The 26360-nt window shown below is 46.1% G+C and overlaps 1 protein-coding gene across 32 annotated transcripts in view; it reads right to left on the minus strand.

Moving 5' to 3' along the window:
- Nucleotides 1-26360, minus strand: part of LOC106613507 (receptor-type tyrosine-protein phosphatase S) — a 282372-nt gene that overhangs the window by 115667 nt on the left and 140345 nt on the right. For all 32 annotated transcript variants that reach the window (XM_014215826.2, XM_014215825.2, XM_014215827.2 and 29 more), the window contains 2 exons: nt 23902-24047; nt 20593-20734 (listed from right to left, as the gene is read on the minus strand). In XM_014215826.2, coding sequence (XP_014071301.1) covers nt 20593-20734; nt 23902-24047 — 288 coding nt within the window. The remainder of the gene's footprint in view (nt 1-20592; nt 20735-23901; nt 24048-26360) is intronic.

Genomic DNA, 26360 nt, shown 5'->3' on the forward strand with positions numbered 1-26360 from the left:
GTCTGGAACGCACGAACAAAACAGAGGATATTTGGATATAACTATGGATTATTTTGAACCAAACCAACATTTGTTATTGAAGTAGAAGTCCTGGGAGTGCATTCTGACGAAGACAGCAAAGGTAATAACATTTTTCTTATAGTAAATCTGATTTTGGTGAGTGCTAAACTTGGTGGGTGTCTAAATAGCTAGCCCTGTGATGCCGGGCTATCTACTGAGAATATTGCAAAATGTGCTTTCACCGAAAAGCTATTTTAAAATCGAACATAGCGGTGCATAGAGGAGTTCTGTATCTATAATTCTTAAAATAATTGTTATGTTTTTGTGAACGTTTATCGTGAGTAATTTAGTAAATACACCGGAAGTTTGCGGGGGGTATGCTACTTCTGAACGTCACATGCTAATGTAAAAAGCTGTTTTTTGATATAAATATGAACTTGATTGAACAAAACATGCATGTATTGTATAACATAATGTCCTAGGGTTGTCATCTGATGAAGATCATCAAAGGTTAGTGCTGCATTTAGCTGTGGTTTGGGTTTATGTGACATTATATGCTAGCTTGAAAAATGGGTGTCTGATTATTTCTGGCTGGGTACTCTGCTGACATAATCTAATGTTTTGCTTTCGTTGTAAAGCCTTTTTGAAATCGGACAGTGTGGTTAGATTAATGAGAGTCTTGTCTTTAAAATGGTGTAAAATAGTCATATGTTTGAGAAATTGAAGTAATAGCATTTCTAAGGTATTTGAATAACGCGCCACGGGATTCAACTGGCTGTTGAGTAGGTGGGACGATTTCGTCCCGCCGACCCTAGAGAGGTTAACCCAACCCCTGGGCTGCCTTAATCGACATCAACGTCTTCGGCGCCCGGGGAACAGTGGAGAGAGAGAGAGAGAGAGAGAGAGAGAGAGAGAAGTGTCGGCTGGTGAGGCTGAAGATTGTTTGTGGGGGAAAGGTAGGGGGATGGCAGAAGCGGGCACAGGTCTTTCAGGGGGTCCTGGGTAGTGTCGTTTTTGGCTGCGCCTGTGTCAGCATGGACCGCCACAAGGGGAGAGGGGAGAGAAGCAGCATAGGAAAACTAATCACGGGCTCTTAGTTGTGCTCACCTTCGGACTCCAATCTCAGGTAGATAATGGGTATTATGCAGCATGCGCTCAACCTCTCCTTCCCAGTGCACTGCATTTTCACAGTCTGCATGCTCTGAGAGATGACCGGTACCTATTGGTATTTAAAAAAATATATAATAATTTAACCTCTCTAGGGTAGGGGGCAGTATTTTCACGGCCGGATGAAAAACGTACCCAAATTAAACGGCCTACTACTCGGGCCCAGGAACTAGAATATGCATATTATTAGTAGATTTGGATAGAAAACACTCTGAAGTTTCTAAAACTGTTTGAATGATGTTTGTGAGTATAACAGAACTCATATGGCAGGCAAAAACCTGAGAAAAATCTAACCAGGAAGTGGGAATTCTGGTGCTTGTAGTCCTTTCAAGTCATTGCCTATCAAACACACAGTGACTTAGGGTTCATTTTGCACTTCCTAAGGCTTCCACTAGATGTCAATAGTCTTTAGAAAGTTGTTTGAGGCGTCTATGATGAACAGAGAGCGAACAGAGGAAGTTGGAAGTTGTTGACTCAGGAAAGTACTGGCGTTCATTGGCGCGGGTTCACGTGAGAGTTAGCTGTGTTCCAAAACGTTTTTCAAGACATTGTAATCGTCCGGTTGGAATATTATTGAAGTTCTAAGTGAAAAAGGCCCTAAAGATTGATGCTATACAACGTTTGACATGTTTGAACGAACGTAAATATAACTTTTTTTACTTTTCGTCATGACATTTTCCACGCGCTTCCTACATTTGGAGTAGCTAACTGAACGTGCTAACAACAAGGAGCTATTTGGACATAAATTATGGACTTTATCGAACAAAACAACATTTATTGTGGACCTGGGATTCCTGGAAGTGCCTTCTGATGAAGATCATCAAAGGTAAGTGAATATTTGTAATGCTATTTATGATTTTAGATGACTCCAAAATGGCGGGTATCTGTATTGCCTAGTGTATTTCTCTGAGCGCAGTACTGAGATTATTGCAAAGTGTGCTTTCCTCGTGAAGAATTTTTGAAATGTTCATCTATAATTCGTTGAATAACAGTTTAATATTTTATCAACGTTTATGGTGAGTATTTTTGTAAATTGTTGTGCTGATTCACCGGAAGTATTGGAGGCAAAATATTTTCTGAACATCATGCGCCAATGTAAAATGGGGTTTATGGATATAAATATGAACTTTATCGAACAAAAAATGCATGTATTGTGTAACATGATGTCCTAGGAGTGTCATCTGATGAAGATCGTCAAAGGTTAGTGCATAATTTTAGCTGGTTTTCTGTTTTTTGTGACGCCTGTCCTTGCTAGAAAAATGGCTGTGTGCTTTTTCTTGTGTTGGAACTGTCCTAATATAATCTAACTTCATGCTTTCGCCATAAAGCCTTTTTGAAATCGGACAATGTGGTTACATTAAGGAGACGTGTACCTTTAAAATGGTCATATGTTTGAGAACTTTGAATTATGACATTTTGCGGTTTTGAATTTGGCGCTCTGATTTTTCACTGGCTGTTGAATAGTGTGAACCGTGGGAGAGAGAGAGAGGTTAACCTTTGTTTAACTAGGCAAGTCAGTTAAGAACAAATTCTTATTTTCAATGATGGTCTAGGAACAGTGGACTAACTACCTTGTTCAGGGGCAGAACGACAGATTCTGTATCTTGTCAGCTCGGGGATTTGATCTTGCAACCTTTCAGTTACTTGACCAACGCTCTAACCCCTAGGTTACGCTGCCGCCCTGAAATTCTTCATGCTTACCGCGGGACCAAGAGTGGAATTTACATCCAAATCTCAAAACGGAGAAAAAAGTTTGGAGCCGCTCCAGATTGCAGTTGAACAAGTTTGGATCAGCTTTTTGAACATAACGGTTGCAGGGGTGACCCAGTGTGTCTGTTTTAGGAGAGCGGTTTACGCTTCCATTCTGATTGACTGTCTGTGGCCTCAACAGCTTTTCAACTCTTGTGCTCGCCAATTAAACAGTTCCCTCACTGTGAAGATAACTTTCCTCTGGCATATGAAGCGGTGCTGTGAGTGTTCCACAGACACTGTCCAGATCCCTGTAAACCCAGTATACAACCTTATTAGGCCGCACTTGTAAAGCTATCATCGCAACTGGCCAAACTGTAAGTAGCCTTTGCCACAAGCAGTGTGTTCCAACCACTGTAACGGCAGCCCAGTAGCAGGGTTTTTTTCGAGAGCCACGTCCAATAACAACCACAGCTATACCCTCTGGGGCTACACATTTGTCACGTCTGAAGCCTAAATGTGGACTTGCTTCAGTGAATGCTATTGGGTGCCAGAGAAGTGAGAATCCAGGAAAACAGGGTGGACTAAATTGCCAAAGGTCTTCACATTTCCCTACTTTTAACTCTCATCGCACTTCCTCTTTCTCCCAACAACCTCAATTGAACTGAACTTTATACCCCATACAGCACTTTGAGATACAGCACTACAGCCTGACCACCAGTACTGACACCCGAAAGCCTTTATGTCAAAGGCTCTGAGGGCCAGAGGCTATGTTCAGCAGCTTTCACACTTCACAGCTGAGTCCAACACAGGCTAACACAGGCCGCCCCTCTCCCTACCTCAGCAAAAGACAAGAGAGAAGTAATTGCCCAGGACAGCCCCAACCCATCTCCTGCCTGCGAGGTGGCAGTACCAAATTTGAGAGAAAAAAAGCTCTACTCTGTTTCAGCCAGTGAAGTAGTGAAGTTTCACCCAGCATGCCAGCTCGCCCGGGTTCCTGAGTGGCCCAGGGTTAGACAGGGGAACTCCAGGGGAGACAGGAGATGAGGCCGGGCCATTAGAAGAAATGCCTGTTCTCTGAGAGACGACGTCGACCAGTCAAGTTACATTCGGCAGGGGGCACCTCACGGCATGGGCTTGAATTTACATTACACACCGCAATGCTGCAGTTTTGCCAATTAAGCAACTTCCTTTTGATTAGTAGGCCAAATACACAGAACTATTTACTGCAGAATTGGCCTTATTACCTATATCTGTGTTTCAAGGGGTAGAATTTCAGTTGAATTGTTGACACCCCCCAGTCAATAACAAATGCTTTAAACAGTATAAAACACACAAAAGGAATTCCAAATCATGCCTGTTCATTCTCCATACAACAATGCAAGCTTGGAGGCACACGGCCAGCGAGGCTGCATGAGAAGACTTCATTCACCTGAAAGAGAGAGGCCTTTTCAGAGAGCCCTCTCTAAGCCCATTCTGCAGCCGGAGCCAAAACAGCCATGATTTGAGCTTAGAGCATTGAGCTCCCCGCTGAACCTCTCCAAAGACAGCAAAAGACAGCAAGGGCCATCGCCTTGCAGAGGCCATCGTCTTGCAAAGGCCTGTATCCCCGATCAACCCAACCATACACAGCACAATCAGCTGAACGGTTTTGAAACCCAAAATGAGTCAGATGATAATTGTGAAGGATTGGGGGTGACATTGGCCACATTTCCCTCTAGGGCCATTGGCTTTGTGCAATTAAGCATCTAATAACAGGGTGGGAGGCAATAGGGGTGTCATGGGGAGTGGATCCTTGCTTGGGAGGACGGTTGGAGCGGTTGAATAAATAAATGGTTTAAAAACACGACAAGCGTGAGAGGATGTGCCCAGAATGACAAAAAGCCAGAGGGAAAGAGAGGACATTCCCTTTGTGATAGTCACAGGTGGGGATATTTATGTGGCTGCCCCTTCCTTTTAAAAGCAAAGAAGCCAGGCTTCAATTTCAACATAATTTCCTGGGAAGACCGGTCCTCAACGGAAGAATTGGCCACAGTGGTTTAACTTTCACTCAGTCAACAGTGCACATGCCAGAAACAACAACGAAGTAAATTGGGAAAAAAATAAATAGGACAAGGACATAAAAACAAACCCTCCCATTAACTCCCACACTTACAGTAAATTACCCAATATAACTTGTTCGGAGACGTTCAGTTCAGAAACGACCAAAAACCCAACAGAAGTCAACATTGCTTTTAATTACCACCATCCGCACCGTGCTAATTTAGCATCCAGCGGCTCTGTAAAAAAAGACGCTTCTGTTCCGTTCAGTCCACTCATCTCCTGATGCGGATGAGCGTTGGTTAGTGTTGGACAAGTATCTCAGTGCGAAGTCGATGAAGAGGGAGCAGAGGGAGAGGGGAGAAAAGGCAAACAGCGCACTCAGGGAACAGATGTTCATTTTGCATGGTCCAGTGCCAACGGCAGTGCCTGGCGGAGGGAGCGGGTGCCAGCCGAGGAGCAGGATGAGGCGGCGGGGCAGGGCTATAGCAACAGTGAGTTGCGTGCAGCATGCCCTTTAAGGCAGAGAATGCAGAGGCTTCTTTAAATATTAACAGCTGCTACTATGAAGCCAGTCAGGCTGAGTCAGCGCTCTAGAACAGAAGCTCTGTAATCAAGGAAAAGCTGTCCGGATAGCATCTCCATTCCTTTCTCCTTTACTCTCTTTTCTCCTACTCACTCCGTCTCTCTTTTGTGTTTCTGTCTCCCTTTCTCTCATTCTATGTTCCTTCCAGAGATATAGTGTCTGGAACACCGGATATAGTATATTTCATGGCAGAGCAGGTAGGATATAATATATTTCATGGCAGAGCAGGTAGGAATAAGTGCTTCCCGTGGCTTGTTGTATTGTGCAATAATGCCGTTGTTATGTAAGCCTTTATGGGAATTCTCAGAGCGGGGGTACATGAGGGTGAAATACTGAGATTATCAAGGAGATATCGAAACCCGTCCCTTCTCCCACTCCCCTCCACACATCATGTGCAGCGAAATGGCGTCCTGTGTGGGAACTGAAGGCCTATCAGTTCTGCCAGAACTTGGTAGTTGGTGTGACCTCTGTGTTGTACAGCATCAGTCACCTGGGTAGTGGCTCGTGTTTATTCTGGAGGACGGTGGCCCATAGTCTCCCTCTCCCGCCTCCCCCTAATTCATTCACAACCATCACGACTACTGTCATTGTTGGCAGCTCAATGGTGAGACATTTCGGCCTGCCAACGGTCTGTGGACCGACTAAGGTCCACTGTCACCCAGGAGCCAGTGTCCGAATCAACTCCCTCCTACCCACGGTTCTGGCCAACGACTCTAATATTGGCAACATCGTCACGCACGTTGGTTGTAACGACCTTCACTTTAGGTGATCTAAGGAACTGAGGGAAGACTACAAAATCATTTTAAACACCCTCGTTAGCACAGGGAAGAAAATAATTATGTCTGACCCTCTCCCGTGCTATCGAAGGGGTTCGGGAACGTTTCAGTCGCCTCGTGGCCCTAAACGTGTACCTAAAATAACTTTGCAACAACAATGTCTCCTTTGGTGACAATTTTGACTTGCTGTGGGTGCAACCAGCACTCTTTAAAAGAGACAGTTTTCAACCTAACCACAGGGGTTCCAGGTTTATCTCCAGCAACATTGCAAACTGTTTTAAAGCCTGACGGCCTGGGTCAATTAGTGTTCCAGTCCTCCCTGTCATAATCATCAACAGAGGACATGAAAGGCATATAACCTCTCATAGACACGGTAGTGCGGTCAATATAAGTAACCTAATTTATGTTCCTCTAACTACCCTGAATACATTTGTCAATCTGACAGCTATTGTCAGCAGTAATCATTTGCCTATGGACCTGAATTGCACTGTTAGCACTGAGTCTGTTTGCCATAGTAGGAAGCCCACTGTGGGCAGATCATCCTGTACTATCAGCTCAAATGTAAATATCACTGTCATGTCTGCCTCCGATAAGCTTCCCAGGAAAGCACCAAAAACAAACAAGCAACCCTGAAAAGGACTAAAAAAAAATAGCCTACATTAACATATGTAACCTGAGAAACAAGGTTTATGAAATCAATAACTTACTAACATCAGATAACATTCATATACAGGCTATATCTGAAACTCACTTAGATCATTCATTTGATGATACAGTGGTAGCAACACATGGTTATAACATCTATAGAAGAGACAGGAATGCCAATGGGGGAGGTGTTGCTGTATATATTCGGAATCACGTTCCTGTAATGCTTAGAGAGGATCTCATGTCAAATGCTGTTGAAGTATAATATGGCAACAGGCTCACCTGCCTCACCTAAAGTCAATTCTTGTGGGAAGTTTCTATAGACCACCAAGTGCTAACAGCCAGTATCTGGATTATATGTGTGAAATGGTTGATATAATGTAAAATCATATGACTAAAGACAAATAAACTGTACTAGGATGATACTAAAAAGCTTTGGAGTACCTTAAATTAAATTTTGGGCCAAAAGGTGAACTCGGCTCCGTCCTTCATTGAATCAGATGGCTAAGTAAGAATCACTGCAACCCTTAACAAAGAGCAGTCCGTTTTGGAATGGGTGGCTAATAATACGCTTATCCTAAATATATAAAAACGAAAGACATTATATTTGGGACAAATCATTTACTAAACCCTCATTTAAATCTAGTAATGAATAATGTGGCAAATGAGCAAGTTGAGGAGACTAACCTGCTTGGTGTAACCCTACATTGTAAACTGGTTACTAAGATGGGGAGAGGTCTGTCCGTGATAAAGCGCTGCTTTGCTTTCTTGACATCACAATCAACCAAACAAGTCCTACAGGACTTTGTTTTATCCCACCTGGACTACCGCCCAGTTATATTGTCAAGTGGTGTAAAGAAGGACATAGGCAAATTACAGTTGTCCCACAACAGAGCAGCACAGCTGGCCCTTAAATATGCACAGAGGGCTAATATCAAGAACACGCATGTCAATCTCTCCAGGCTCAATAGCAGAGGAGAGATTGACTGCGTCACTGCTTGTCTTTGTGAGAGGTATTGATGTGTTGTTTTGTTTCTGCTTGGACCCCAGGAAGAGTAGTGGCTGCCTTGGCAGCAGCTAACGGGGAGCCTAATACAGAAAAAGCACAATTAATGTGCTTGGCCCTCCGAGGGGCCGTCACTGAGCCCCGTTTCCATGGGAACCACCCTTATCCGCCACTTTCCTTTTCCTTTCAGAGCAGGTTTAGTGTAACAGTACAGTCTATCCGCTTGGTCACCTCCAGATATGGATGGGAAAAAAACGAGATGACGGGCAAAGAGGGAGATACTCAGCTAAAGAAGGGTTAAAAAAGAGAGCACTGAACTGAAGAGAGAAAAACAGAAGGTCTGATCTCAACTCAGAGAGTCACAGGGGCAATCAAACAATTGAGCACTTATCCCCTTGTAAAACCAATCCCGGAGACACTGATCTTTCAATTTAGCCCGGATCGTCCAGTTGCAGCCGACACAGGATCCATTTAGCCAAACTTTACACCAAGTAATAAACCAATCAGGTCCACTGAGTTGGCCAAACCATTCTCTATCTTTTTTTTTATCCCAGCCCCGTCCCCACAGGAGGCCTTTTGCCTCTTGCCAGGCCGTCATTGTAAATAACAATTTATTCTTAATTGACTTGCCTGGTTAAATAAAGGTACATTCCAGTCTCCCAGGCACTTTCTGAGGGGGGCTGGAGAGAGATGGAGCTGGAGGGAGCTGGGCTTGGCGTACACATTTCAGCCCAGCCACTCAGGGAGGATGAGAGGGGGAGGATGGGGTGGGTGAGAGATGGACAGAGGGATGTTTTCTCTGCTGATGTCACGTCCTGACCATATACTTAGGTTTTTTTGTATTATATTTGGTCAGGACGTGGCAGTTATGTTTGGTTATGGTATAGTGGGGTTGTGAGTGTTGGGGTAGGTTCTAGGTTAGGTATTTCTATGTGGAGTTTGGTGAGTGTATGTCTGTTGGGTTAATTGGGGTTGGGACTCTCAGTTGAAGGCAGGTGTTGTCTATCTGCCTTTGATTGAGAGTCCCATATAGTGGGGTGTGTTTGTGTTTGATTTTTGTGGGTAATTGTAATTTTGCACTGTGTTTCGTTTCACCTGTGAAACTGTCACCTTTCTCCTCTGCGTGTTTATTTTGTTTTGTCGTTTCCATCTAAAATAAATATGATGTGGAACAGTCAACCTGCTGCGTATTGGTCATCGAGTGATTTCGACATATCTTCCGATGAGGGAGAATACGAGGAACGTGACAGAATTACCCACCAACAACGGACCAAGCAGCAGAGGAAGGAGCAGCACAAGGAGAGGCACCAGGAGAAAAGCTATCTGGAGTCATGGACTTGGGAGGAAATCCTGGACGGGAAAGGACCATGGACTCAAGCTGGCGATTATCGCCGCCCACAGTGGGAGATCGAGGCGGCGAGAGCTGAGAGGCGCTGGTATGAGGAGAGGGAGCGCAACGGACACGGGAGGCAGCCCCACAATTTTTTTTGGGGGGCACACGGGGAGATTGGCGGAGTCAGGTGGTAGACCTAAGCCAACTCCCCGTGCTTACCGGAAGCAGCGTGGTACTGGTAAGACACCGTGTTATGCTGTGGAGCGCACGGTGTCCCCAGTGCTGCGTTCAAAGCCCGGTGCGCTACATACCAGCCCCCGCAAGTGCCATGCGAGTGCAGGCATCGAGCCAGGGCGGATGGTGCCAGCTCAGCGCGTCTGGTCTCCAGTGCGCCTCCTCGGTCCAGGTTATCCTGCGCCGGCGTTGCGCACTGTGTCTCCAGAGCGCTGGGAGGGTCCAGTTCGCCCAATGCCTGCTCTCCGCCCGTGCCGGGCCAAAGTGGGCATTCAGCCTGGAGTGTGGGTAAAGAGTGTCCGTACCAGAACTCCAGTGCTCCCCCACAGCCCGGTTTATCCTGTGCCTCCTCCTCGGACCAGGCCTCCAGTGGGTCTCCCCATCCTGGTTCATCCTGTGCCACCTCCCAGGACCAGGCCTTCAGTGGGTCTCCCCATCCTGGTTCATCCTGTGCCACCTCCCAGGACCAGGCCTCCAGTGGGTCTCCCCATCCTGGTCCGTCCTGTGCCACCTCCCAGGACCAGGCCTTCAGTGGGTCTCCCCAGCCTGGTGAGTCCTGTGCCACCTCCCAGGACCAGGCCTTCAGTGGGTCTCCCCATCCTGGTTCATCCTGTGCCACCTCCCAGGACCAGGCCTTCAGTGGGTCTCCCCAGCCTGGTGAGTCCTGTGCCACCTCCCAGGACCAGGCCTTCAGTGGGTCTCCCCATCCTGGTTCATCCTGTGCCACCTCCCAGGACCAGGCCTCCAGTGGGTCTCCCCATCCTGGTCCGTCCTGTGCCACCTCCTCGGACCAGGCCTCCAGTGGGTCTCCCCATCCTGGTCCGTCCTGTGCCACCTCCTCGGACCAGGCCTCCAGTGGGTCTCCCCATCCTGGTTCATCCTGTGCCACCTCCCAGGACCAGGCCTCCAGTGGGTCTCCCCATCCTGGTCCGTCCTGTGCCACCTCCTCGGACCAGGCCTCCAGTGGGTCTCCCCATCCTGGTTCATCCTGTGCCACCTCCCAGGACCAGGCCTTCAGTGGGTCTCCCCAGCCTGGTGAGTCCTGTGCCTGTGCCCAGGGCCAGGCATCCATCATGTCTCCCCAGCCTGGTGAATCCTGGGTCAGGGCCGTCGGAGGATCCGACACCGGGTGCGGCCCAGAGGATCCGACACCGGGGTGCGGACCAGAGTATCCGACAACCTCTTGCGACCGGGACTGAGGGGAGCTGCCTGTGACCCAGAACCGGGTGAGTCTGGTCACAATTCTAAAATAAAGTTGATTAACTATGACTGTGATGATTCTGCCTACAACCCAGAACCGAAGGAGTCTGCTTACAGCCTGGGACCGACGGAGTCGGCCCACGAACCAGAACCAAAGAAGTCTGCCTACTGTCCTAAGCCCAACAGGTCTGTCTACGGTCTGTTGGACAGTAGGCCAGAACCGAGCCACCTCCAATATAGGTGGGTTGGGGAGGGGGTGTAGCACTGTGCCGTCGTTGACGGCAGCCACCCTCCCTTCCCTCCCTTTAGTTAGGAGGTTAATTGTGTGTTGTTTTTTTTTGTTTTGTTTTTTTCTGTTGGTTTTGTGCATTCAGTGTATGCACCTTTAGGGGGGGGTAATGTCACGTCCTGACCATATACTTAGGTTTTTTTGTATTATATTTGGTCAGGACGTGGCAGTTATGTTTGGTTATGGTATAGTGGGGTTGTGAGTGTTGGGGTAGGTTCTAGGTTAGGTATTTCTATGTGGAGTTTGGTGAGTGTATGTCTGTTGGGTTAATTGGGGTTGGGACTCTCAGTTGAAGGCAGGTGTTGTCTATCTGCCTTTGATTGAGAGTCCCATATAGTGGGGTGTGTTTGTGTTTGATTTTTGTGGGTAATTGTAATTTTGCACTGTGTTTCGTTTCACCTGTGAAACTGTCACCTTTCTCCTCTGCGTGTTTATTTTGTTTTGTCGTTTCCATCTAAAATAAATATGATGTGGAACAGTCAACCTGCTGCGTATTGGTCATCGAGTGATTTCGACATATCTTCCGATGAGGGAGAATACGAGGAACGTGACAGCTGAGCAGTGAGAGATGACGTCAGTAAAAAGGGGCAGACTAAAACTTAAAACGCCACCAATAACCTCATGAAACCAACACATCATTAAAAGTATAGATAGGTATAATATGACCAAACACCTCTAATACAAGAGCTAAATAATCACTTTCAAACTATTAGTATTACTAACAAAACTACATAGCTCTATCACAACACAAATGGGACATAAACATAGTGAAATACCATTTCCCGTTTGGATAACATTGATAGTGGTGTGTGCGCAAATATAGCCATGCGCGGCAAAGCCCCATAGCAGATTGTGCTAGATCTTAACAGTGCTAAACAAATGTATTATGCAGCAGTGGAGCAGCTGAGAGAGAGAGAGGGAGGTGAGGCAGTGGGAATGGGAATTGGCTTGGAGATAATACAGTGGGCAAATACAGTTGGGCGGGTGTTAATGCCGGTTCACTGCAGACTTAATCAAATGAGGTCTGCTAGGGTTGCCTCCACTGAGATGGAGGCCCCTCTCTCATTCTCTCTCATCTTTCTTATGCCTCTTTCTTTCTTTTTTCTCTCTCTCTTTCTCGGGTTATTTTGTTTCTTTTCCCCCCCTCTCCTCTTGTTCGTCCCTCTGTTAGTCGGTTTCTCTATACCTGTCTCCCCATCTTTCTTTCATCTTGAATGCTGTATCACTGTTCTGTTCATTCTCTCTCTCTCTCTCTCTCTCTCTCTCTCTGCCCATTTATTGATGGTCTGTTCCTCCTCGTTTTCCCTCTCTCCCCTCTACATCTCCCCCTCTCTGCCTGCTCAGTGCATGTGGACTTGGGGGAGAGCTAAAGGTGAGATCAGCAGGTGGATCAGAGGAGGAGGGAGAAGAGGGAGAAGAGGAGGAAGGGGTAGATCTGCACCCTATTTGACAGTGTCTTATTAAGACTCAGTCCCCACCTGCTCCACCCACACAAGCACATCCCTTTACCTCCCCCTCTTTCTCATCTCTTCATCTCCTCTTCATCTTTCCTGGATCTCTTTCTACACCTTCTGAATATGTCACTTGGAAACAGGAAACACATTTATTTCCATGACAGAATTCCAAAGTCATTTTGGACTGACCAATGTAGATAGTTTCAAATTACATGCAACTTAAAAGTTACATATCACAAAATGTTAATTTGAGATATTTTGGAAATCAGAGCAACCTTGAGGGAATCTTATTTGAGTCAGAAAAGGATATTCATATGATAAGGAAGATATACAAAACCCTTTAGAGAGCATATCCATATATTAGAAATAAATATAAACTATTGGAACCAAGACTTCAAAATAACTGATGTTGGCAGTTTTATTTCATTTATTTAACTAGGCAAGTCAGTTAAGAACAAATTCTTGTTTACGATGACGGCCTACCCTGGCCAAACCCAGACAGCGCTGGGCCAATTGTGCACCGAGCTATGGGACTCCCAATTACAGCCAGATGTGATAAAGCCTGGAATTGAACCAGGATGTCTGTAGTGACGCCTCAAGCACTGAGATGCAGTGCCTTAGACCACCGCGCCACTCGGGAGCCCGAAGTTGGAGCATAACTAACTAAATTACAGTTTACAAAAATGTACGCTTAATCCAGTGTAAACTAAAGTATAGAATTTATTATAGAAGAGACAAAATGTACAAATTCTACAGGACAACGGCAGAGTCATGTCTTAAGTGTAAAACTAATAATGACTCGATAATCCATGCTTTCTGGGAACGCTATAAAGTCCTGAAGTCGTGGGCAGAGCTAGAAAGTTGGCTGTCAGAAGCATTACAATGTAAACTTACTTTTAATCCGTCTGTCTGCATATTTCAAGACCCGATGGGTTGGACGATTCTCTTCTCATCACTCATCTTGAAAACATTTATACTAAAAACGTGGAAATCCATCAATTCGCCATCATTAACACAATGGACAAATCAAATGATTTATTATTTAAATATTGAAAGTGTGTTGGCTATGGAGAGAAACAAAATGGTGCAGTTTCAGGCCACGTGGTGGAAAGTGATGTGGGCGCTGGAGATGGGGGTGTGTGCTAGTGGGTCTGGGTAGGTGTGATGTAGTTGATGTATGTATGATGTTGCTGTTTGTATGTGAATATTTTGTGTTGTTTATTAAAAAAAATCAATAAAATCGTACAAAAAAAAAAATGTCACTTCCTCCTCCTTTCTCTACTTCTCTACTCTTACGACATGCTTTCCGTCACATTTGATTCACAGGTGCTAACAAGCATGAGAGTGATACGAAACTGAAGACTATCACTGAAACAATTAGCTTTTCATGTAAGCAATGATATAACAACTACACAAGTGTAGATCATTGAAGTGGGAACTGTACATTTAATAAAACATATTACCACTCTCTCTTTCCCTCACCCCAGTTGAGAGGTCAGTTGTAAACTTGTCTCGTTGTTAAATCTGTCCCAGCCAATCGGGGGTTTCCTTTTCGCTGGTGGCCTTATTTAACTGGCCAATTAGGCTCCTGATTCAGTCTGTTGTTGGGGTGTGGTGACCTCTGCCCCGCCCAGCACGACACAATTACCCATGAGCCACAGAAGCACGACGGAGTCGGAGAGCAGCCAAGGAGCCGGCCAAACCAAGATAATGGAGAGATGCATCATGCATGAACACACATACTGTATACACGCACACACACACACTGTGACATGCATGGACGCACTCACATGCATCACACACAAATATACTGCACACAAACACACGAATAAATTCAGAGTCACGGATGGAGAGTTTACTGAAGGAGAACAGGAACAGGGATCAATGGACAGGGAGAAGGAGCAGGAGAATTTAGCAGAGGAGAAAGGTCACACACATACACACTCACACACACAAACCCTCAAATACAATTTGATTTGATCTCTATTAAGAGAGGGGTCCTGGGTATTGCTCACGTGCTCAGCCAGCCAATAGAGAAGGACTTGCTGATTGTACATGAAGCACCATTTAACCCTGCTTCTCTACGTCTCTATGGCTACTCCAATGGGACACCTAATAGGGAACAGCAGGAAAAAGATAGTTAATGGCTGTTTCCCAAACGGCACCCTATTCCCTATGTAGTGCAGTGCACTAAATTGGGAATTGGGTGCCATTTGGGACCTATCGAATATGCAGTGGGCAGGTGGGTGGTTGGGGTCTGGAGGTCAATGCTCGTCCATTCATATGTATCCCTAGCACTTAGTGTCCTTCCTTCCTGCCCGTCCCAAACCCACCCATTGTCACCTTCCTGGCTAGCTACAAGTGTCTCCCTGACACCTTCCCACACACACAGCTATGTAGGATCACACACACACACTCACATATCATTTTTTCGTTTTTGTTTATTCGGCAGGGAAAATGTGCAACAAAACATACGTCATACATACGCCAGTTCTAGCTGACAATCTCATTTACATCTGCAGTCCCTGGACACGGGGAACATCTAAACATGAAAACGTTTAAGAAACAGAGATCAGGACGTACAGGCATATACAGGCACACACACGCACACACACACGGGGACACACACACACGTGCACGGACTCACACACCCGACAACGATACACACATGCACACACCCACACAAGTTTTATTTTACTATAGCTGTGGGGATCAAACTATTTATTCCCATTCCAAATCCTATTTCAACCCTAAACCTTTACCTAACTCTAACCTAAACCCCTAACCCTAATTTTAACCCTAATTTCAACTCTAAACCTAACCCTAAAATAACATTGGGCCTTGTGGGGACTGGCGAAATGTCCCCCACTTGTCCAAATTTGACTTGTTTTACTCTCCTTGTGAGGACTTCTGATCCCCCACAAGGATAGCAAAACACACACACTATTTCTCAGGCCTGTGTTGTGAAGCGCCCCTCTGGCTCCCTAATGCATGATAATGCACTTTTTCTTTCCAGCTGCACTCTGGCTTTCCAGAGGAATACAGCGGGAATGATCATCAGCCACGCTCCGTTACTCCAAATCATTCACGGCACGGCTTTAAGAACACATCGCTCGCTAATACCCTGCCACCCCTGGGGCTGGCCGTCAACCACTGCTTCTACTGCACTGAACTGCCTCGACCGGTGTGGGGAGAGAGAGAGAGAGATCTCTCTAAAGAAATACAGAGAGACAAGGGGAGAGGAGAGAAGAGAATAAGGAGACAGAGGGAGGGCAATGCGGAAGGACGTCCTAAGGCTTGGCCAGAAGCCAGAAGCCCTCCCTCCCTCTCCGCTCTCTGTTTTATTTTAATCTGAGAAATTGGTGCCCAGCAGTGTTTGGGGCTGAAGCTATTTTTTTGGGGGGGGGACTTGATTGGGTCCTGTTTGTGGCCCACAGTGGCTTTGCTTTGCTCACAGTAAACTACCAGGGGAGGTTGGAGGTTTGTCTGGAAACCACATTCTTCTCTCCGCCACTCCTCTCTCCACTCTCGGCCAAATCAGAGGCGAGGATGGAGTGGGGCCCGATACGATTTAGGATGATTCATAGGATAGGGAGCGGGGTTATACCTGATGCAGAGCTCTGCATTCTACATGGCACCCTATTCCCTATGTAGTGCCCTGTAGGGATATGGTCAAAAGTACTGCACTAGGGCCCTGATCAAAAATAGCGCATTAAATCGGGAATAGGATGCCGTTTGGGACGTAGCCAGGCTTTTACGTTTCGAACTATGAAGGGAGGCAAAGGAAGCCCACTTTCATTTGCCAGCCTAGAGGATGTCAACACAATTTGCCCCGAGATTTGAGTTGAGCCAGAGGTGATATTAAAATAGCTGTGTGGACACGGGGGTTGTAATAAAAGTGGGACGTAAAACCCCAGTGTGTGCGTGTGTGCATGCGTGTCAGTGCATGTGTTTGTGCGTAACAGTGTGTGTTGGCGGAATCCAATTAAATTGGCATGGGCAATGAGTTTCAGAACAAACACCACTTCCTGGTCCTCCAGGAAAGCAGCCAATTAGCAGGCTGCCTGATCAAACGAGCCTGGTGGCCTCGCCCCGCCCGCGCTACACCACTCTACTCACTAACGAGCTCACTCAGCTAGTAGTGTCACAGAGAGAGAGAGGGGGGAAAGGAGGAATGAAAATGAAAATGAATGACAGATGGGAGAAAGAAACAGAGAGAGAAATACAACAGAAAGAAAGAGGTAGAGTGAAGAGCGGATCCAATAGAGTGAAAAAGCCTGGGAAATAGGCAACTCTATATAGCTTCAAAATCCCAGCACCTGTGTTTGAGTTGTCCTATGCCAGGAGAGAGTAAGAGAGGCAGAAAAGAGAGGGAGAAAGTGAGAATGGCAGAGAGGAGAGGCCTTGGTCAGGGCTACAGTGGAGTTCTTCCAGGCACACTACAGGAGGAGAGGAGAGGTTGGGATTAGTTCCACCTTGGGAGGCAATGAGGATGAAAATGATGGGAAAGTGGGAGGTGGAGGAGGATGAGAGAGAGAGAGAGAGAGAGAGAGAGAGAGAGAGACGGAGAACGAGTGTGTGTTTCTCTCTCTGTGTGTGTGTCTCTGTGTGTGTGTGTGTGTGTGTGTGTGTGTGTGTGTGTGTGTGTGTGTGTGTGTGTGTGTGTGTGTGTGTGTGTGTGTGTGTGTGTTTGCATATGCGTACTTGCGTGTGTGTGAAACAGAGGGGCGGGGTGGGGGGGGAACAGGGTTAACAGGCAGAGAAAGAAAGAATGTGAAAGAGGGAGAGAGAGAGAGAGAGAGCAGAGAGAGAGAGGTCCACAGCCAGTAAAAAACAGGATAGACAAGAAAGAAAAGAAAAGAAGAAAGAGAGGTGACCCATAGAGAGAGAGAAATAGAGAGGCGGGACAACAGAGGGTGAGAAACAGTGAGCAAACTACGGAGGAAGGAAATACAGAACGCAGATGGGAAGGAAGAGAAGAAGAGAGAGAGAAATGAAAAGGAAACAGAGAGAAGGATACAGAAAGGAAAGAAATTGCAGGTGTCTATAGACTTCCCAAGGACTCCCAGAGGACTGGGTGCAAAAGGCAGATGGCCCTGTATCTTAGGCATTCAGCTCACTGTTCTACTGTAGGGCAGCGGCCAGGAGGTGTCACAAGCCTAAACGCACCGCTGCAAGACTCGGGACAGCACAGGAACACAGCTTGAGACAGGGCACCGCTTCTCAATACTAATGCTGAATAGAGCAGCCTGATCACTAGAAATAGACTTCGATTTCAGATGTTTGAAAAGGTCCTGAAAAAGTCGATACATGCCTTCCTCTGAGGACACAAAAAAGAAAACTACTGCCCAGCACTGGCCGCAAACTCATGATGCTCGGAGTCGAAGAGCGCTAGTCAGACCCCTGTGCTCCAGCAGTTCACAATGCTCTAACAAGCCGTTTCGAATACTAAGAATACTGATGATGCCTAATGGTAGTGGCACGTCATTTTTTGTTATTTTGTTTTAAGCCTTTCCCAAACCATAGCCCTAACCTTAATCACTCGGAATGAATGCCTAAACTGTTAACCTTTGATTTGTTTAGCCCTGTAATGACGCGGAATTAACCCTGTAACCACGCAGAATTAGTACGTCAGAAATAGACGTTCAATGTCGAATTTCGAAGGGAAACTATGAGATCTTGTTGAAATAGAAGAGCACAAGAGAAGTGTAGATATGTGTGTGTGTGTGTGTGTGTGTGTGTGTGTGTGTGTGTGTGTGTGTGTGTGTGTGTGTGTGTGTGTGTATGTGAGGAGGGAGGGTGGATTTGTGTGTGTTTGTTCACTAGCACCATGCCCCTTGCCTCATGTCCTACATCTCCAAGTCTTTGTCCAACTTCCCCTGACCCCTGACCTCTATAACCCATTGTTCTCTCTCTCTCCTATTCACTGTTACCCCTCTTCTCTTACACAGTATACAGTGTACTCTATCCCCTGTCCCTTATACCTTGTCCATTCTTTCCCTCCCCTAAGCTTTCGTCCAAAATCCCCTTGTCTCACTATTGTCTCGCCCCCCCCTCACCCAGCCCCAGCCTGCTAGGCTGATAAACCTGTACGAGGCAATGCCTCGACACAGATGGTGAGGGGGGGGGCTTATGCTCTCTCCTCCACCCCCAACAGCCTCCACCCTACAGCCCCACCCACCCCCTTCCACCCTCCAGCCCTATGCCTGGAAAGAGCCCTGTCTCTGCCTGCCTGAGGGGCCTGTGTTATGTGGGTGTGTGACGGTGCACGGACGCCTGGGCCCTGCCCCAAAGCCTGGATTTCCATGTAAGACTGTGGCTACCGACAATAACCCCGGATCCTGGGCCCTGGTCCAGTCAGCACAGGAGAGGAGCTTCACGACTGCACCACCACAAGCTACTGCCAGCTCTACAGCTCAGCCCAAGCCCCAGTCACAGCCACAACCGGGGCAGATGGCAGCAGTGGAGGAGACAGAGAGGGGAGACGGAGGGAGAACGAAAGAGAGACAGCGAGAGAAAGAGAGCGATAGAGAGTGAGGGAGTGTGTATGCGTGTATGCTTGTGTGCATGTGTATGAGTGAGAGAGAGAGAGAGAGAGAGAGAGAGAGAGAGAGAGAGAGAGAGAGATGAAGAGAGAGAGAAATAGAGAGAGAGCGAGAGAATGGTGCGAGAATGGCAAGAGAACAGACAGTAAAGCTCTTGTCCCTGTCCAAGTGTGACGTAAAGCCAATACAGTAGTGCCAGAAAGGACAAACAGGATGAGCCACAACATGGGAGGCAGTGAGGCCGCAAAGCATGACGGGACAACAAGAGTGACTGGGACATTAATATCTGCCCGAGTATTACCTTGAACATTCATCAACCTAAATCAAATCTAATCTAATTTTATTTGTCACATGCGCAGAATATAACAGCACCTTACTGTGAAATGCTTACTTATAAGCCCTTAACCAACAATGCAGTTTTAAGAAAATACAAAAAAAAACTCAACTAGAACGAGGGGGGGACTTGAAACAAATCCACACCGCTGCTGTACTACATACTGTTTTGCACCAATCGTAAGGGCAAGTTCCATTTGAAAGAAGATATGGTTGATAAGCAGTTTTTTGGCACAGATTGTGGAAAATATAAGGACCACGGTTCCTGTTTTCGTTAAGACTTTATTTGGATAGTCCATCTGTAGATGCTCTACAGACTATCAGTAACAATTCAATTAACTATCTACTAACCCTAACCGTAGCCCTTAACTCTAACCCTTATTCTAAACCTAACCTTAACCATAACCTTAGAAAGCAGTTAACTCTAACCCTTATAGATGGAAAATTCAACTATCCAAATGAAGTGGGTTTTCTTTACCAATCACCAATCCCTCCCCCTCCCACTCCCCTCCCTTCTCATCAGTGTACACAGCAGAGAGAGAGAGAGACAATGACTTAAACCTGTGCTAGTCAGTTGACACACTTGTCTCAGGGGCTTCCTGCAGCATGAGTGTGCCATTTACACCACCTCACGTCTGTGTCCCAAATGGCACCCTATTCCCTATATAGTACACTACTTTTGACCAGGGCCCATAGGGCTCTCGTCAAAAATAAGTGCACTATAAAGGGAATTGTGTGCCATTTGGGATACAACCCGTCTCACACATCTGTCTGCTACCTCCCTCTAAGATCCTGTGTGTCCCTGTGTGACCAATCACAAGCCTTTCTTCAGGCCCTCTCTCTAGACCTTCAGACCCTCTATCCAGACGATGATCCCTGTTAGCATCCCGTCTGCTGCTATTGGGATACAGAAGCTGTACATTCCTCTCTGAATGGAGAGTTGATTAGTTGGAATGCAGAACGACGCTTGATAGATATCACCCACAATAGACCACGAAGTGCACCTAGTGACTGACGTAGGATCAGCTTTCCTCATGTCCTAATAGGTTTATGTCCTAATAGCCAGACAGGGGTAAAACATTTAAACCAACATAGGGTTACAGGGAGTTAAAAAGAGCTACAAAATAATTGATACAAGGGATAAGCTAACACTATCTACGCAGGAAGCTATCTGAGAATATTGGTGCTATCAAACACGATTGCAACAGGAAGATAATATTATCAGACTATTGGACCATGGGTACCATTGGTCCATGGTCAATGACCTCATCATTCGTCGCCGCTGAGTGACTCACCTCTGATGATGGACAGCTTGGCATTGACGTTGACCTCGCCCTCGCTGTTCTCCGCCACGCACTCGTAGATATTCTCATCCCGCGGCGCTCGTAGAGGCTGGATCCGAAGCACGGCTCCGGCGCCCTCATCGAACTCTATAGTCTTTGTCAGAGAGAAATGGTAACGTTAGAGCTATCTTTTTCTGAGATAAAGACAACCTAACTATACTTCTAGAATAAGGCTCCAGGTAGAGCGCCTAGGGACCCCTTCATTTCACATATACAGTACCAGTCAAAAGTTTGGAATTTTGGGTTTTCTTTATTTTTACTATTTTCTACATTGTAGAATTTTAGTTAAGAAGTCAACACTATGAAATGAGACATATGTAATCATGTAGTAACCAAAAAAGTGTTAAACAAATCTAAATATATTTTAGATGTTATATTCTTCAAAGTAGCAACCCTTTGCTTTGCACACTCTTGGAATTCTCTCAACCAGCTTCATGAGTTCTGAAATATAATATGGTCTGATTAACAATATTGGCAGGCGCAATCATATAGCCAATATGCTGTGATAATGTATTAGGCCTACTGCCCAAAACGAATTCCTACAAAACTGTTTATGTGAGGTTAAATGTAAAAAATCTGAGCAGCAGATCTCAGCTTGCTTTTTGACTGTCAAAGTGATCTTGACTTGGTTGAGGACCACTGCTTTAAGACATGAAGGTCAGGCAATGCGGAACATTTTAAAGAACTTTGAAAGTTTCTTCAAGTGCAGTCGCAAAAACCATCAAGCGCTATGATGAAACTGGCTCTCATGACGACCGCCACAGGAAATGAAGACCCAGAGTTACCTCTGCTGCTGCAGAGGATAAGTTCATTAGAGTTACCAGCCTCAGAAATTGCAGCCCAAATAAATGCTTCACCGAGTTCACACTGTTCAGAGGAGACTGCGTAAATCAGGCCTTCATGGTCGAATTGCTGCAAAGAAATAATAATAAGAGACTTGATTAGGCCAAGAAACATGAGCAATGGACATTAGACCGGTGGAAATCCATCCTTTGGTCTGATGAGTCCAAATTTGAGATTTTTGGTTGCAACCACTATGTCTTTGTGAGACGCAGAGTAGGGGAACAGATAATCTCCGCATCTGTGGTTCCCATCGTGAAGCATGGAGGAGGAGGTGTGATGTGTGGAGGTGCTTTGCTAGTGACACTGTCAGTGATTTATTTAGAATTCAAGGCACACTTAACCAGCAGGGCTACCACAGCATTCTGCAGTGATACGCCATCCCATCTGGCTTGCGCTTAGTGGAACTATAATCTGTTTTTCAACCGGACAATGACCCAACACACCTCCAGGCTGTGTAAGGGCTATTTGACTAAGAAGGACAGTGATGGAGTGCTGCATCAGATGACCTGGTCTCCACAATCTCCCAACCTCAACCCAATTGAGATGGTTTCGGATGAGTTAGAACGCAGAGTGAAGGAAAAGCAGCCAACAAGTGCTCAGTATATGTGGGAACTCCTTCAAGACTATTGGAAAAGCATTCCACTTTTTTGGTTACTACTTGATTCCATATATGTTATTTCATAGTTTTGATGTCTTAACTATTATTCTACAATGTATAAAGTAGCAAAACATTAAGAAAACCCCTTGAATGAGAAAGTGTGTCCAAACTTTTGACTGGTACTGTATATATTTTTTTGCTGCAAAGCTTCAAAATATGAGCCAGGACATCATTATGCTAGTCTATTGGCAAAGTCTTAAGAAAAGGTAACCATAGGCTAAGGTTTGCTTTTAGGCTAAGGTATTTAAATGTTCAAAGCCGTACATTAAGATAATTATTATAAGATATAAGTACCTTTTTCAAACATATACACTCATTCTCAGCCATGTTTACTAATAATCAGAACATAACTGTCAGAGTGTGCTCATATTGTACTCTTATGGTGCACTATATTGTACTCATATGTTGCACTATACATGTAATTTCGTCATTATATAAGGAAGAGAACAAACACATTGGATCGATACGGGTGACCGTGTGCAGTGACGTGCTGCTGTGCTTTTTGTCAGCCCGAAGGAAAGGTTCAGCGTCGAGCCATGATAAATCTCAAGGCCACAACACTAATGAGGAACAGTGACTGTGACTGAGTGCACATCCCAATCAATAACAAAGCAAAAAGCTGCTGGAGGGGGAATGCAACGATTTCCAACCTCCTTCGTAAAATGACTGTTTAAAAGAAAGGAAATAGCCATAATTTAACCCAGAGTTCAATCGCTGGCGAAATACCCTTGTCTTTGGGTTTGTCTTTAGTACGCGGCGGAAGGAGAACGCAAAATGCAAAACAGCACGGGTTGGACTGCTTTTGCCCTCCATGATGATATTTCACTGGCTTATTTATCAATTTTTTTTCATGCTCCTCTTCGCGCCAGGGTTCCATCTTCACCCCTTCTTCTCTCCTTCCCAGTGAGCTGGCAGTGCGTGTGTGTGTGTTCTTCCAGTGCTGGCAGAGTTGTATGACACTTCTGTCATTCCCTCTTCCTTCTACTTCTTCTTCTTCTTCATTGTGCTCCTCTTCATGCCAGGGTTCCATCTTCTCACCTTCTTCTCTTCTTCCCAGTGTGCTGGCAGCGTAGTTAATGTGAGTGTGTGTGTTCACTGAGAGAGTGTGTGTATGTGTATGTCTGTGTGTGTGTGTGTGTGTGTACATTGTCGGCGCGAGGAGCGAGTTTTAATTAAGGAAACACTGAGCATCAATCACGACTTTAGAGCCGGCATCTGGGCTCACGCAGGGACACACAACAAACAAACATCAGAAATAATGCAAAGCGTGCATAGGGGAATGTAGACCTGCAACCGCTACTACTCGTTCAGCTAGTCATTCAAGTGCAAGAGGACAAGTAGAGTGTATTGGCACTGTGCAAAGTCCTGTCACTCAACATGCGCTGGTGTCGTAGAATTGATGCCTGGTTAAATGCAAACCATTGTCTGTCACGACAACTAATTGTGGGGTAGTTTGTGTGCTCAGTTCAAGGAAATTTGAAGGAAATGATCTACCGAGCTAACCTTGGTGAAACAGAAAAGTGATGAATGAATAGACGTGTTGCTCAGCTGGTGAGAGCACTCGCAACGCCAGGGTGGAGGGTTCAATTCCCGCTGGGGCCGCATATACCAAAATGTATGCACTCACTGTACTGTAAGTTGCTTTGGATAAAAAAAAAACTTGGTATAGATTATTTGTATTCATATAGAGGGTGTGGGGTTGTTCATAATTCCATACAATCTCCACAGCAGTGTTAGGTTACAAGCCTTTAATGTCTCACCTCAATGCGTTGGGAGTTGACCTTCTTCCCCTTCTTGTTCCAGCTCACCCGAGGCTTGGGGTCTCCCGTCGCCTGGCACACGAAGGAGACCACGCCCCCGGATACACCGATCTGGTCGACGGGAACTTTAGTGAACCTCGGTGGCGCTGGAGACAGAGAAAGACAGCGAGAGAGAGAAGAAGAAGAAGAGGGCATTAGAATAGATTTAAGGGAACAAAGTGGTGCAACAGCAAGCTCCAGTGGAGATAAACCAATTCATTACGGGGCCAGTTGTAGCTGCAAATGAAGGTAATTACATTTCGAAAAGCTTGTGTGCACACACTTTCATTGTATGAGAAGATAATAAAGTCTTGAGTGGCCTTTGGAATTCCTCACTCGTCCGCTGTATAATGTCACGGTTAGACACACCCACTCCATGTGCTGCAGAGAGAGCCTATGGAAAACTGCAGTCTGCAGTCCCCTCGCCTGGAGAGGCGAGAGGAATCATGGGGCTTGGATGTATAGAGAGCTAGTGGAAGGAAGGGAAGCGAGCGGCCGTGTATCAACACAGAGGTAATTACACTACAGACAATGCACACCCTGACACGCTGACGCCAACATGAATAATTTAATGGAGCAATGAATAATAAAGTGCCCACAGAGCAGCTTCTGTCTTGATTTTATGCCCCCCCCCATACATAAACGCACACACGCACGTTCACACGTCACCCCCTACTCACAGAGAGCCCATCCAAAACCCACACACGTCCCTCACTGGCTGAGCCAGACGCACACACGCAAACGCCAACCGAAGAAAGGGATGGCGGGATAAGAGGATGACGAACATCCATGCCAGGAAGGCTGCGTACGTTCGTTGTTGGGCATTCCAATCGGCTGTGGGGACTGACGGGAGCTTCAGGCGAGATACGAGAAGTCACTTGTTCTGCATTACAACTAAACTTAACACCTTGCTTCCCAGGTTTTTGAAGCTTTTTTAGTTTTTGTTTACCTAACATCCCTCATCTTCACTGAAAAACTCGACTCAACAATAACACGTTCGCTATCTTCCTAATATTCTCTGATATTACCAGACTTGCTTGGGACGACGGCGCTACTTTGGAGTTTCTTAGCTCGTTTTCTGGTGGGTCAGCTCTCACAACAACAAGCCGGGTAGAGGAAACTCTCTGGGGGAACTTGTTAACTCCGGGGCGTAGGGATGATCAAACGTGCAGAGCACGTTCATGTGGATTAATAATTAACGGACCGTGGGCAGGCAGGCCCCCTCTCTCTTTACTCTCTCTCCTCTCCCTGGGCCCCTATAAACACACACGAAGGAGAGCTCTGCTGCATTTGATTAGGGACAGGAGAGAGAGCTGGAGAGAGAGCGGGAGGAGGGAGAGGGAGGGAGTGGGTGGGGGCTGGCTGGGCGGGCGGGCGGGAGGGAGAAGGAGAGACAAAAGGTGGATGAGTGGGTAGAGAGAAAGGGAGAGGGAGAAAGAGAGAGACGGTGGTTGAGGGAAGGGACTGAAAGAGAGGTCGAGATTGAGACAGAGAGAGAGAGCGAGAGAGAGTGCCTGAGGACAGCAGAAGCGTAGCACAGAAAGTTCAACATACTCCAAAAGCAATCCCTATCACACACACCTCCACACTCCCATCACAGACCTGTACATGAGTCAGGAAGAGTCCAATCGACACCGAGCGAAACGTGACCACATCGGTCTTTGCTGTGGGGTGACCAGTCTCTCTTGAGGTTCCCTACCATATTCCCCAGGCCACATCCCAAATGGTCCCCTATTCCTGAAATAGTGCACTACTTTTTGAAAAGTAGTGAGCTAAATTCTTAATAGGGTACCATTCGTAATAGGGTACCATTCAAGATGCAGCTCCAGCGATGGGAGGCCGGCCAAGGTGTCCTCTATACATGATGCACGTCGCGACTCAACAACAAACAATACAAATGACGCGATGGAAAGAGATGAAAAGAGACTCGGCGCAGGCTGATGACCCGTGGCAGCCAGCCAATGACACCACAGAGAATATTCCGACAAGCAAGCAACAGCCTTCTCCTATGGTACAGTAATACTGTTCACAGATGAAAGGAACAAGAGATAAGATTGTGACATTTCTTGCTTAGAAAAGAAGCAGAGGGGATTCACCTTTTCCCGGCTATCTTGTCGGCGTCTTGACGAATTGATCCCTGTGACTGTCGAATGTGTAGACACGGACATATTGACTGCAGAATCTTACTGGATCTCAGTGATTACATCTTCCTTCAGCAAAAGCTACATGTGCGTGGCTTGCAGCTGCGTTTTGTGTAGCCCTCCTCCACTATGCTCGCCTTAGAGAGTATGACTCCAGGGCCCGTATTAAAAAAGAGAAAATCTAGGATCAGCTTTTTGGCCTTTTAAATCATAATACATATGATTATATAAACAAGGGTAATTGATCCGCTTTTTGAATAGAAGAGATGGAGATATTTA

The sequence above is a fragment of the Salmo salar genome, chromosome ssa10, assembly GCF_905237065.1.
Source record: "Salmo salar chromosome ssa10, Ssal_v3.1, whole genome shotgun sequence".
NCBI classification, from domain to species: domain Eukaryota; kingdom Metazoa; phylum Chordata; class Actinopteri; order Salmoniformes; family Salmonidae; genus Salmo; species Salmo salar.